The 14,170-nt window shown below is 36.3% G+C and overlaps 1 protein-coding gene across 17 annotated transcripts in view; it reads right to left on the reverse strand.

Annotated features, from left to right (window-relative positions):
* PACRG (parkin coregulated) overlaps window positions 1-14,170 on the reverse strand; it is a 215,516-nt gene that overhangs the window by 87,124 nt on the left and 114,222 nt on the right. For 15 of the 17 annotated variants that reach the window (XR_014954369.1, XR_014954367.1, XR_014954368.1 and 12 more), the window contains one exon: window positions 8,126-8,275. The exons of 1 other annotated variant lie outside the window; for it this stretch is intronic. Coding sequence is in view for 13 of the 16 variants with exons in the window: in XM_085576861.1 (XP_085432987.1) it covers window positions 8,126-8,275 (150 nt within the window). In the remaining 3 variants the exon portion in view is untranslated. Of the gene's footprint in view, window position 1; window positions 5,218-8,125; window positions 8,276-14,170 lie in introns of those variants that run through there. One more of the 17 variants, XM_085576864.1, reaches the window with a different exon arrangement.

Consider the following 14,170-nt stretch of genomic DNA (forward strand, 5'->3'; position numbering starts at 1 on the left):
AACCAATTTTGTGAAAATATAGAAATTAATTACCCAGAAGAAAGAAATAACTCCTAGCTGGAGGGGCACTAGTCAAATTCTAGTCAATTGTAAGGGACACAATTGTAAAAACAATTTACATTGTAAGGGGCAGATCCAAAGAAAATCTTAATATCTAGAGAACAAATTTAGGTGTCTCAACTCTTTGCAAACTGAATCAGGAGCCTGAAAAGAGTGACAAAGAAGTCCATAGGGAGCTGTTATAGCAAATCAATTGAAAATGAGAAGTTCAGTCACATATATGAAGTCTACTCATCCAAAACATAAAGGCCTTTATCTAGAATTGTAGAATGGCAGGTGAAGTTCTAATCTACCCAGGACAGATAGGGAACCGTGAAGCTATGGATATATAATTCTACCAAACTGGGACATGAGCTAAACTAGCTGATTCTGTGGGTAGTATTTTTCTAGATGAATCTGTGCCAGCCTGCACCATGCCTTATGGTGTGGTTCACTTAGGTTCAAAGAGTTCAGAACTCCTACCCAAGGAAGAAATTATATATGAAGCAGTTACACAAGTCAAACAGCAGTTGAGAACTCTGGGTTCTGGTTCCAGCTTGCAAAACTGTACATGCATTTTATTTTTTTAAAAAATAGCATGGAACTATGCAACTTTTTAGGTTTGAAAAGACCTCTAAGATCATGAAGTCAAACCATGAACTTAATTCCATCAAATTCACCACTAAATTATATCCCAAAGTGCAACATCTACAAGTCTTTTAAATAGCTTCAGGGTTGGTGACCCCATCACTGTTTCAATGTCTGACAACCCTGTCCATGAAGAAACTTTTCCTAACATACAATCTAAACCTTCCCTGACACAACCTGAGGACATTTCCTCTTGTCTTAGTTCTTGTTACTTGGAGAAGTGACCAGCCCCCACCTTGCTCCAGCCTCCTTTCAGGCAGTTGTAGAGAGCAAATGCGATCCCCTCCAAGTCTTTTTTTCTCTAGGCTAAACACCCCTAACTTCCTGAGCTGCAAAAAGATTTGTGCTCCAGACCCTTCCCCAATTCCATTGCCCTTGTCTGGACACACTCTAGCACCTCAATGTCCCCCTTACAATGAGAGGCCCAAAACTGGAACACAGGATTGGAAGTGTGGCCTCACCAGTGCTGAGTACAGAGGGACGATCACTTCCCTCATCCTGCTGGCCAAGCTATTGCTGATACAGGCCAGGATGCCACTGACCTTCTTAGCCAAGCCAATGCCAAACAAACCACAAATAAAGCTGCAAGCAAAATAAATTAAAATACCTATGCATGTTGTGGTTTGATGTTAGCACTACAACTATGCATTAGATTAGCTCAAAGCATGCTTCCTCTATGGACTTCTCTGGTAACTGAAATACTTCCTTGTCTCATTTGGAGGCCAGATACACACCTGCTGATAAGACAGGTATTAGCATCCAGTATAAACAGACATACAGATGCTACTGTAATTCTGCACAAGTCTAGACCTGACTGTTACAGTGAGCTCATGGGCACTCTATTTCCCCTTTCCCGGGACCCTGTGACTCTGATCAAAATAAACCTGGACCTCTCCTTCCTGCCCCAGCGGGGTTGGCGGAGAGCCAGGGAAGCCCACCCTGCCCAAAGTCTATATAGACCCCTGATATTTCCCGTTCGTTCTCTTTTGCCCCACTCTCCACATGGACATCAAAGAATAAAGAGAGCTGAACCAATGTATTTCCGGGTAAGAGCCTCTTTTGGAAATCTTTGCCATCTCCTGATATTCTTCCCCTTCACAGGCTGCTTACCTCTGAGCTAGCCTAGGTTATTTTGGGGGGCTGTGCAGGGGGGGGAGAACATCACCTGACTATACAAATCTTCCTCAAACATGGTATTTCCACTGGCAATTAATTGCCAAAGGAACACAAATAAAACAAATATATTAAAGCAAAACATGGTATGAATCCTTAACTCGATGAAAATTATGTTTCTGACATATATACCCCCACTCCTGGTACTTTGTGAAAGCTCTGATTAATTGCCAAACAAAATGCTGATTGAGGCCTACAAACCCTTTCAGGTTATATTAATTTTACAGATATTTCTACTGAAGCACAGGAAGAATTTAATGTTTCCATATTTTACTTGTACATGAATTTTCTATGAACTCAGAAATCCTAACTCATACACACCCTGTTTTTCATTCAATAGAAAATTAATTTTGGTGAGCCATAATACCCAAAAAATTTAAAAACTGAAAAGGAAAAAAGATAATATTGGATGTAATTTATCACCCTCTGACATGTGAAGCTTTTCATTTTCCTTGTATAAAAAATTCAAGATGCTGAATTAATTAAACTATTAACACATTAAAAGTGCTAAGTGTGAATAGCTTCAATTTAATCACAGCTGAATCAGTTCTATTTTGCACAGACTTGCGCTGTATTTTCAGCTAAGAAATGAGATAACAATTAGAAATTACCCAGCAATTATGATCTAAATGCAATGATTCTCTCAATGTGTTAGAAAGTACCTGACAAAATATTGATTACACATTAGAAGTTTATTATATAATCACCTTAAAATCACATGGTTTGTATTGAAAATACTAAAGCAACAAATGTTCCAATACAGGCGGATCTTTGTAACTCCCAATTTCTGTGCTTCAGAGTTCCAGTGAATTTTTTGTAGCTCTACATGCAATAGTGATCAATGAAAAAAAATGAGACTGATTGGTGCAAAAAAAGGTGAGACAACAGATGACAATGGTTGAGAATCACTTTCTTGCTTACTCAATTACAGCATAAAGTACTTTTTTGTGACACTTGTACTTTCAGGATGACATTCTTGACAAAAAAAACTTGAGACATTTTTGGAAAATACCATTAAAAGACCATCAGCGGATGCCATAGATGAGAAATGTTTTGATGTTCTTAAAAACATTGCAGAATATTTGTTAAATAAATATCCTTAGAACTGTAATTCACAGAAAGCCTGTAGAAATAATATCATGAATCACATCTGGGAATGACAAAAATATATTTTGCTTCTCAGCAGTATGGTAATAACATTTTTGGAGTGCAATCAATCTGTCTTCATCTGCTTAAAAAGGTGATTTACTGGCAGATGCCATTTTGGGAAAATCACAATATTTTTCATTAAGTGTTGATGAATCAGTACATCCTGAATCCTCTTGTATTGAAGGTATATATTTAAAAAAAATTCAGAAAATGTATCAAAACTAGTTTCTTCACTTAGATCTGCGTTGTCATCGTGGTCTTATTCCTCTGAAGTGTATATCCTTAAAGCCACATCAGAATCTTTGTTCTCAAATTTCAGAAATTATAACTGATGGAATTCAAAGAAACCTTAGAAATAATGAAAATCTTGCACAATATGCAAAGGAATAGGAAGAATAAGTCTCAAAATGAAGCATAAGAACAATGTGAAAATTATTATGTTACTAATATATTAGCATGGCTTCTTTTATCAATAATCTTATGGCATTAAATTGTTTTTTATGCAAATTTCAACCATGAATCAACTAATTCTCTGGGAATCTCCATTTTCAGTTGAAAAGAAAAAAAAAAAAGCTAAAGCTAGTAGCACTGGAACTCTGAGAAAAGTTGTCTGAGAATAGTCTGCAATCTCATAGTTCATAGGAGAAATTAAGCAGAGTTGGCAAGATGCAAAGAATTTTAGAACAAGACTGACTTTTGAAAGGACTTCTGTATTTCCCAGTGGAAGAAGCAAACAGTTGAAATGGTCTGGGAAAGATTTTTCTTTAGAGCATATTCAATCACATTAAAGGATAATTGCTGCTTCTTACTAATAACTATGAACCACTTGGAGGAGCATCAATGCATCTGGAATACAGAGGCAGTTCTGAAAATACTTGAACTCCAGCACAGGGAGGACTTGTACCTCTAGGGGCAGTCTTTTGCTTTTGCCACTTAACACCTAGGTCCTGCTTCTTCCTTTAGAGTCTTTGCAATATTATTGCATTTTGTAAAATAGAGTTCTTCAAAGTATGTGAAGTACCTTTCAGACAAGAGAAGTTTTTTTCCCAAGTGAAGTTCAGGCGCTGTAAAGCATGCAGTATAATTTTGCTTTGTGGCTTCAACCACACTTGGCTGAATGCTACAACTGCATCAGGTATTCTCAGTTATACCTCCAAAAGTTTATTTTGAAGGACTGGCTACATAAGTAGAGACTGTCCAAAGTTTATGTTAGCTTTAAGTCATTGATAGTGTCAAGGCCATTTTATTGCAGCCAAAAGAAACTTCAGGCTGCCCTACTTCCACTGTTTACCTCACAGTGATTGTAGCAAGTCACAGATGAAATTAGCATGCTGGAGAGGTACTTTCCATGGTGCAGTGGCACCCCACCCTTCTCTCTTTGAGGCCTGTAAATCCTAATAATATTTTGTTCCATTTAACTTTATTTTATATGCAAAATTGTTCTTGCTCTATATAATACAAATTGATAACATGAAAATAGCTGTTAAACTAAATATATTAAATTTTTATTTACCAGTCAGGTAAATCAAACAGGACAATTTTGCCATTCCTAAAAGTCTAATCCTTTTAATTAATTGGTTTCTGTTTCAACATCATTCTGGTATAAAGGCACCCTAATTGCATATTCCAGGCTCTGAAGACTGCTTTTTTTCTCTTTTATTTTTCTCTTCTTCTGCTTTCATAAAATAACAAACTTACTGTATTCTGTATTTGTTTTAAAATTGTATTTACTCCAGACAATTCACATATTTATAAATGACAGCTTAGAAAATAAGATACAAAAAAGATATGGGTTTGTGATGCAAAAGAATATTTCCATTTGAGTTTATACAGCACTTTCTTTCCCTGTTCACCAGATTTAAATTAGTTTTATAAGAGTGCATTTACCTTACGCATTTAACTACAGTGGCATTACAGAGTATATAATAAGACTTAGTAAGCACTACCACGACATTTTCAGTTTCTTATCTTATACAGTAGCAAATTTGTATACTAGTCCCTATGTTGGGGAATTTGTTTGGAGACTGTTAGTCTCCTCCCAGTCTCCAGAAAATAGACAAACAGCTCCTGTGTCACAGCAGTATTCCTGTTCCTCAATCATTGCAACATACTCATGTTCCCTTCTCTTGCTTTCCTGCCAGCCTTATGGCTCTGGCTAAAAGCTTCAACCCTGTATCAGAGCAGGGCCAGATGGTGAGGGTGCTTTCCCTGTCAAGACAAGACCAAAAAAGACATGAGTGGTAGCATCACCAGCAGAACTTCATGTCTTAATGCTCTGCAGCAGGGCACTCGGGAACCCGAGGGAAAAGAAACATCTACTAAAAGTCAGGGCCTAAGTTCCAGAGAGGGCACAAATTCAGACACACCAAACATGCTTTGAGCACCAAAAGTCCCTTGCTCACTAACAAGACTCTTCAGAAGTTAATGGAACCTTCTCCTCTGGCTTTCACACAGACTGTCTCAGGAGGCTTGGATCATCCCCCTGGAATTTATAACTTAGATTGCATTGGTTTATTTTAAACCTGTATCTTGTGATTCAGATGGGTGAACATGTTTTATATGCTTGCAATGACTAAAACTCCTGATTTATTTTCATTGGTGCTCTCCTCTTTTATAATTTACAAAAATTAGCAATATCAATGACATGTGTTTTATTAAACAAGCAATATACTCTTTTTATGACATTTCTGAGCCTCCCCCTAACGTATGGAAACTTTTTGTATCTAAAGAATTTTGGGTTGGGAGTTCCAGAGCTTCACATAACACATACTGCATGAAGAATAATTTTGGTTTATTCTAAATTGTTCACCAGGTAACTTGAACTTTAGGTAAGTTCACCTTAATTTTTTAATATAATTTTTTTTAATATTCTCTCAACGATAATCTTGTTTACTAAGAGTGGTATTCACAGATGCTGAATTTGGGAAAGAGTTCCTTTCATCAGATAGATACTGATCTAATGAGGTGGCAATGACTACAACATGGCTTCTTCCAGTTAACTTAATTCTGGACAAACTTCCTCAGTGTCTGACCTAATAGACTGCCAATCATACAAGTCCAGGAAGATGCACCACAGTTCTTACTTTCACAAGCTATACAGAAAAGAAGAAAGAAGTACACTTCACTTATCCCATCTTTCACCTGTAACAATAAACAGTGAAGAAAATAGTCCAGATCAGTCTGCAATTTCCTTACAACTGGGAGCAAGCACCTTCACCTCAGCTGCCTATTAGGTTATGTGAAATAGAAAGAGAAGGAAAGAACCCTGTATTTTCTGCCAACTGCCAGTGAAGGAGGAATGAAACATAATCTTTTTGTGGATGGAGCAGACAGAGGTATTCCCTATCATCCTCATACAAGTCCTGAAGAAGTTGAACAGCTTCACATGCTTGGCCTTGCAAATAGCATCTATTTAATTCCTGGTAATACTAAAGTTTAAAAATTTTTATTTCTAAAAAAGTAATGACTTAATAAAATCAGTTAATTTTGAACTATTACTTTTCATTTTTTGGGGGGGCTTTAGTTCTTTAATATCAAATATAATGATTTAGTGTAGTTTTATATAGGCGCAAATTCACAGAGCACAGATCCCATGCAAATATCTTGAAAATACATTTTATTTTGCTCACAATACAATCAGAACTGAAGATATATTTAGATTGGATTTAATGACTAGCCAAGCTATGTACCTGGCTACACCTGAGCTTTCCCTATTATTCATCTGAAATCACTGTATAAAAGCCCAATCAAGAGAATTTATGGGCTACTTCAGGTGGAAATTTGGAAAAAAGCATGTGTGGTATATTCATTAATCAATGAGAGTTATTTTTACAGTCTTGTTTTGTGCCAGATACCAAAATTAGATCTATAAGGGGGAAATCTTCCAATTCATAAGGAGCCCTACTGAAATTGCTTAAGTTCAGCCAACAGATTGCACTCATAACCTTTCATCCCACAACTTCTAGAAAGCCACAACTGTCATCAGAAATAACTTGCATTTGTGAAATTCCATGTTACTGAATGTTTCTCACTAAGTAAAGTCAGAGTCGTACACGTATTTAAACAGATCTAACATGTAAATTTCATTTGTGTGAGTCAGACTCTGAACAGGCATTTTTCAATGTGATTTGAATCGTATACTTGCTAAAGAGTGAGTATAAAGTATTATATTCTGTAGTAATGCAAACAGGAAGTATAATAGGAAGGAGTCCAGCAGAGAACTATTAAAATGTCATTAATTTCATGAAAACCCTCTTTTGAAAGCTTGTGAGGAATTAATTTCTTTTAATCTATTCACCAGAAGCCAATAATAGGAAGTTTTAAGTCAGTAACTTCGTAGATAATTGAAAATAAGTACAAATAGATTTACTATCAAAAAATATTTAAAAAATTAATTTGGCAAAAGCAATGTATATCATATTGATTGCAGCAGATGACTGTAGTGTAAATGTACTCACAGTATATAGAGCTCACAGTACCAGTTATTAAAGACTGAAACTAGCAAGAACTGCGCTACAAAGAAAACACATTCTTAATTGTAGATATAAATTAGTTCTAAATTTCTCTATAATGAAACCTGCTAAATGTGCAGCAATAACTTCAAACTTCACTGTTTTGCTTGATATCATCTAACTTGAAAATCTTCTATAACATGGAGTTTTCTCGACCCTCAAATTAATTAGTTTGAGCTCTACTTTTATTCTTAATCTCTCCTGAACCTTCTGGTAGCAGCAAATTCTTATGGAGAGCACAGAATTGAATAAAACAGCTGGACTAAACTAATGTGTTTGAGGGAGGAAAAAAGCTTTGCAATTTATTAATGTATTCAAAAGACTGTTACAAAGTTTACAATTTAATTATTGGAAGATTATAGAACTGCTTCACTGCTTCTGTACTGTGTTAAATAAACTGTACGTGCAAGGAGTAATAAATGAAATTGTTAATTTCAGTGCATCCTTAGGGAATAGCAAGAGGGGGAGTTTACATTATTTAGAGCTCCAAATGGATTTGAGTTTATATACAGTAATAAATCTTAACTACATTGTTAATTAACCCTGCCTCAAGCCCCTTTTTGCCTTAGGAGTTGAAAGATACAGTGTCTGTTAGGATAACTCACCATTCATGTTCTTAAAGATGCTTAGGACTGGGAGAATTTGGCGATAATAGGGCACCAAGGCCTCCCCCACCATTTCAGCTGACACCACCAGGTGCTGGATGACTTTCAGTGTGGTGCAGAGGACCTTTCGGTTACGAAGGTTCAGTGCATCTGTGATGCAAAAAGAAAAGGCAGAAATCAGAATTAATTTCTAAACTGCAAAGGGAGGGGGAAGAGTCCTCTAATGGACAAATTTAATTAAACTATACTCTGTTGGGAATTGTAAGTGGGCCTTTATTAGCCCAGCTTAGAAAGATTCCAAAGATGGATTGCAGTCCTGATGTTACAAAACACTGACTTGTCCGATTGTTATTTGTTCCCACAATTTGTGCTGACTCTTCAGTAACCTAAAGAATGCAGCTCATTATTCCTTCATGCTGCCTGTATAATACTGGCGTGGTCCAAACAAATGAAATATAAATGTTCAGTAAGTACCACTTGGGGCCAATGGAACTATACAACTGCAAGACAACCTGCAAAGATTGACAACAGATGCATTCTAGTGCAACAATTGGTGTTTGTATGTTTGTACTAATTTATTTCATGATCATTTTATTCATTCAACTGACAATTCCTACTTATTCTGGGAATCAGTACAATGAAGCAAATGTTTATAGGAAAAAAAACCCAACAAACCGTGTAGGCTTTTTTCAAAAGAAAAACATTCTAGGGAAAAAAAAGGTTTTGTCTAGCCTACTTAGATGTTTCTCTTAGCTTTCAGTGTCATGCTTCTAATCTTATGACACTAAGACATTTCACAAAAACTTTGTTTCTTCTCTTTTAATTTTACTAAAAGCAAGTACTTTGCATTCTCACTGGCAATTAAAAATGAGTCATGCTTGAAATACATGTATTTTTTCCCTTGCAAATCCATCTACTTATAAAATAATTTCTGAAATTATGCAGCTGGATAAATTTGTCAGCAGTTGTCAGATTTGGTATGATCTTATATTTTGGTCTAATACTCCAGTGTTCTGCCCAGTTACATAGACAGAGCTCATATTCATTACTATGTTTTATAAACACAGACATATATAAATATGTGATCCAAGACACCATAACAAAGTATAAGAATTTAGAAAAAATTGTAGCAAAGAACACAACAAAAGTTGAAGAGGAGTTATTAGTAACTTCTTCAAGAATTGCCTCTTCAAATGGAAGTATTAGGATCAAAGATATCTCTACTTGTTGCAAAGGTTTTGGAACTAGATTATCTTTAAAGGCCCCTTGCAACCCAAACCATGATTCTGTGACCCTACAATTCTACAATTCAGTATTTCCTGTGCTGAGTTTTATCAGTGCACAGGAATGCCATTTCATAGGGAATGAAGCAGCATTTTCACAAAGGAGCAATGTCAGTTTTTCCATCTCTCTAAGCAAATGCATTGTACCCCACCTGCTTTTGCTGCTTGTCACATGCCTGCTGATGTTAAAAATCAGAGGTAGATCTCCAAACCAAGGGCAGGGCAGAGTCTTTGTGTGAATGGACAGAGACAATTCTCAAAAATCAACCAGTAAATAATATCCCTTCATGCCTCTTGGCATGCTTCTGAACAACATACTGAACCTACTGTTACAAACCAGAAAGCCCAAGATATAAAGGTACTATTACACCTCATCCAAGTTAAAGGAGTACTGCTAAATGGATATACAGACTGAATTCCACATTACTTATTTTCTACAATAGTCCCTATTGTAGTCACCAGGCTGCACTTAATTTCATATTGTCTCTGAGCATAATAATGTGTGAACAGGAAGCCCAACAATGCAGCATGCTCACATTAAGTTCCAGCAAAGAGGCTGGCTGTTCCAAATCATGCTTTTGGGGATGGATGCTCTAAAGCTTCTTTTGCAAAGAGAGATACCCAGATACAATTTTAAAGATTGACTCCAAGTCTCAGTTAGGGAAATACTCTGTTAGGGAGAAACAGGTATTATTCATTTTCATTGAAAAGTGGTTTGAAGAGCAAGTGTTGGGATTCCAATGTATAGATCTATTAATTACTAACTTGTCATACACATAAATAATAGCTAACTTAAGTAATAGGGAAATTATCACTAACACTGGCAATTTTCAGTACAATAGTTATGTTATGCATACAAGCATGAATGAATATTTATATTCAATTTTATGAATTATTACAAAATAGTAAAATTAATTATTCATACACACACATTAATTAAGAGATATAAAAATTAATCATTGACAGAAATCATTGTTTCTTAATTTTTAACAAATTATACCCACTCCCAGGAATAGTACTTCTGGACTCTAGAAGCTGTCCCAGACTGTAAGAAACCTTATTTCTAGGCATGCAGAGTATGCCATGTAAGTGGATATGGCTGTCCAAACACTCCTAGGAAAAACTTGGATGGATCCCATCTGATGCTATAGACTTGTCTCTGTCCAAGTGGAGCAGCAGGTACCTGACCATTTCTCCTTGGATTATGGTGGCTTCATTTGTTGGCTCATCTTTCAGCACATGGGGAAAATTTGCTGTTGAATCTTTAAGATTTTCTCCTTGAAGAGCATCCAGCCTTCCAGGACCCCACTGCCCTTCAGGACTGCCTCCCAAGGGTCTCTGTCTCCTGAACAGGCCAAAGTCTGCTCTCTGCAAGTCCAAGGCAGCAATTGTACTGACCTGTCTCCTTACTGCTCTGATAACAGATAAGTCTATCATTACATGAACACTGTGCCCAAAAAGACCTTCAGCCACCACATCACTCATATGGATCTCTATCCCCTACCTCTACCAAAACATGACTGAATGACTTCACTGGCACTGTCTCTTGAAGAATGGCATGCTGCACCCAGGCTTATCTCTAGTGAGCCCTGTTTGATTCCTTTCCCACTCCAAATCTAATTGAAATCTCTTTCAATGAACACTGCTGTCTCCTGTGCAGAGATCCTTTTCCCCTTCTGACACAGTAGACCTCATGTCATTTAAACTAATCCATGATCAAAAGACTCCAAATCCTGCGAGTGACACCAGCCTCAGAGCCAGATAATGATCTGCTTGCTCCTCCTATTTCTTTCCTTATCATTCTCTGCAACTAGGAATGTAAAAGAACTGCTTCCACTCCTGATCCCTTAACTGGTTGTCCCATTGCCTTGAAGTCTAGGTTGTCCCCAGACATCAAATATCTTGTTTGGACTTTATCACTGCATGCCTAAAAAATAAATAATGGATAATAATCTGAGGGCCATTTGAGGGGAGAAAACTTTCTTTTCACATCTTTAACCCCTGCAGATCCCAGGGAGGCATCAGACCTTCACAAGAAGTGGCTCCAGTCTGCATATTGAGCCTTCTGTTAGCTGCTGATGGAACTCTCCTCTTAAAATGACCAGTTGATTCTTTTTTTATGGAAGCAGTTTCGATGCAGGGCACAGGTCAACTTAACCGTTGTGACATCTTCATGCTAGATGAACCATTATGCTTGATGCTTTTTGGTACCATTTGCAGAGTCTCATACCTATTAGGGCACCTGGAAAGCTGGGGCAGTCCCAGAGGAGACGTGCTTGTCATGCCAGCAAAGGAACTTGTCACCATTGTCCCCTATCTCTTGAGTAATTGTTTTTCCAGGTGGAGAAAGACAGGGAACCTGTGTCTTCTCAAAGAAGACAGAGTACAATTTCAGCAGTCTCTCTCTCTCTCAATCTCAATACACCTCAGCCTACCCACTTCCTCCTGGAGCTCTGTCACTAAACTAAGGAGTTCCTCTGCCTGGTGCACCTCCCATAGCTGTGCTACTGCTGCCTGGTACTGGTATGAGAGTAGGGCACACGCTGCATTCTGCAGAAGTATGGCTGTAGATGGTAATGGGAGAATCAAACAGACTGAGAATTTGAGCCCAAATCCCTTTAAATTGCAGAAATTGGCAGTGTGTGTTAGGAAAACACTTATAAATATAAAAGGAAAGATCATTATGACTACAGAACTGTTGTTATTCTTCTTAAATATTTGGACTGCACCATGCATAGCAGTCAACCAACCAACCCTGCCCCAAAGATACACCACTTTCAAATACCTGTTTATCTTTTAAAAATCTGTTAATTATTTTCTGTGTACTACTATCACTACAAACCATTCTCTCACATTAATAAAAGGAAGAAAATATTAATGCAGTATATGAAAAAAGCACATTCCAATCCATTGGAAAATATTGGTGGTATCCAGAAGTTGACAGAGATTGAGGATAGCATTCTTGCACAGGAATAATTCCTTACAATAGGAATCTTGGTACACCACAGCTATACAACCCAAATGAAGGAAAGATGCATAATATTCAAAGTATTCCAATTTAGAAAACATTTTAGGCTGTTGCCTTTTGGCCTAGAAGTCTGCTGTAAGACATGGATCTTCACAATAAAAGCAAAGTCCATAACTGGTTTACCTCTCAGTTAAAGATACCTTTCTGCTCCCTAACGATTTTGAGAGGACTTTCCCCCCTCATTGGTACATATTTTCTTTGGTCCTTTAGACTACTGTAACTTTCTCTTAAGCAGCAAAAAAAAACTACAACCCAATAAATTTACTCTGTTGCTTGGTAGCTTTCATGTTTTCTACTTTAATGGCATAAAATGGAAGATATTGCTTCTGATTTAGGATACGCTTTTCAAAGAAATCCTCCACCTTAAATAACTGCCCAGCTGAAGTACACAATGAAGTATTTTTCATTCAAACATACATTATTTTGTACTGCTATAGCTTTTCCAAACAAATAATTTCTGAAGTTCATAATAATTTTCTTAAATAAAAGAAAATTATACAATGATAGCAGCTTAATATCTAACTTAAAAGCTCGGTATCTGTGTTTGTTCTGTTTCTACCATTCAAAACCAAAGTAAAAGAGAATTATGGAATTTGAAAGCATATTTAAAACACCATAGTGCTGCTTATTAAAGCTTAGCAATGAAATAATTTAAGATACCAATTCATTGACTTCAGTGAAGACTGTAATTCCATCTAGCCTCTGTTCTAGGTCAGCCTTCACAAGGCATCAATGGTAACTCACTGTATTTTTAATTTCAGATAAATTTTATTGGCAATTCATGTAAATTGATGTAAATTTAGGGTTTCTTTTGTTAATTTCCATTAAGAGCAGAAATTTTTATTAAGATATATGCCACTTGTTTGCTTATCCATTTAGCTAGATGTTTATATATAAAGCAACAGAAATAAGTATTTTAAAATATTAAAATCTTTTTATTGAGTAACACTTCTTACATCTCAAAGAAAAGGCCTAGAATTCATATAAGTTGATATCTTTTATGTGGCAGTTTGGAAAATCCTATCTCAGTCCCAGATAGTGTCTATAATAGAAGCCACAGTTCTCATCTGATAGATGAGATTGATAGATTCTATAAGCCAGGAAACATGACAGCATTTCTCCCAGTACACAGTGGATCTTTTTCATGACACAATATAGTTCCACAGAAAAGATCAAATCAGAACACTTTCTCCCAGAGAGCACATTGATATCCTGAGCTTTACAGAATCAAATCAGTTTCCTAAACTTCTGTCTCTTCTCTAATTGCTAACTTTATATTTTGGTCATTATATTAAAAGTTAGGTTGATAATGTAATTCTCTTAAACTTCTTTTTCAAATACATCTGTGAATCTATGCTTAGAAGTGCACCAACATTTTCCATTTTCTATTTAGGTCTCACAACCAACTATTAAAATCAATTTATTTTGCATTCATATCTCTCACACAACTGGTAAATGAGGCAACAGTTCTAGAGAATTCTTTGCCTGAAGCAAAACAAAATACCTAGATATCAAACATTCAGAAGAAAATTGCTTGGCTGTTGTGGTCTACTTAATCTTGTTGATCAAGGGCTTCTTTTAAATTCACAGAGTCAAGTTTAAAGATGTCCTAACATGAAGTGTTCTGAAAATACAATTGATTAAAGTGATACATACTTCTCTTACAAAATTTTGTCCAAAATCTTCAAAGTACATAATATTTAACTACCTGTACTTATGTAATAGTATTATGCT

The sequence above is a fragment of the Lonchura striata genome, chromosome 3 (genome assembly GCF_050655825.1).
Source record: "Lonchura striata isolate lonStrDom1 chromosome 3, ASM5065582v1, whole genome shotgun sequence".
Lineage (NCBI taxonomy): Eukaryota > Metazoa > Chordata > Aves > Passeriformes > Estrildidae > Lonchura > Lonchura striata.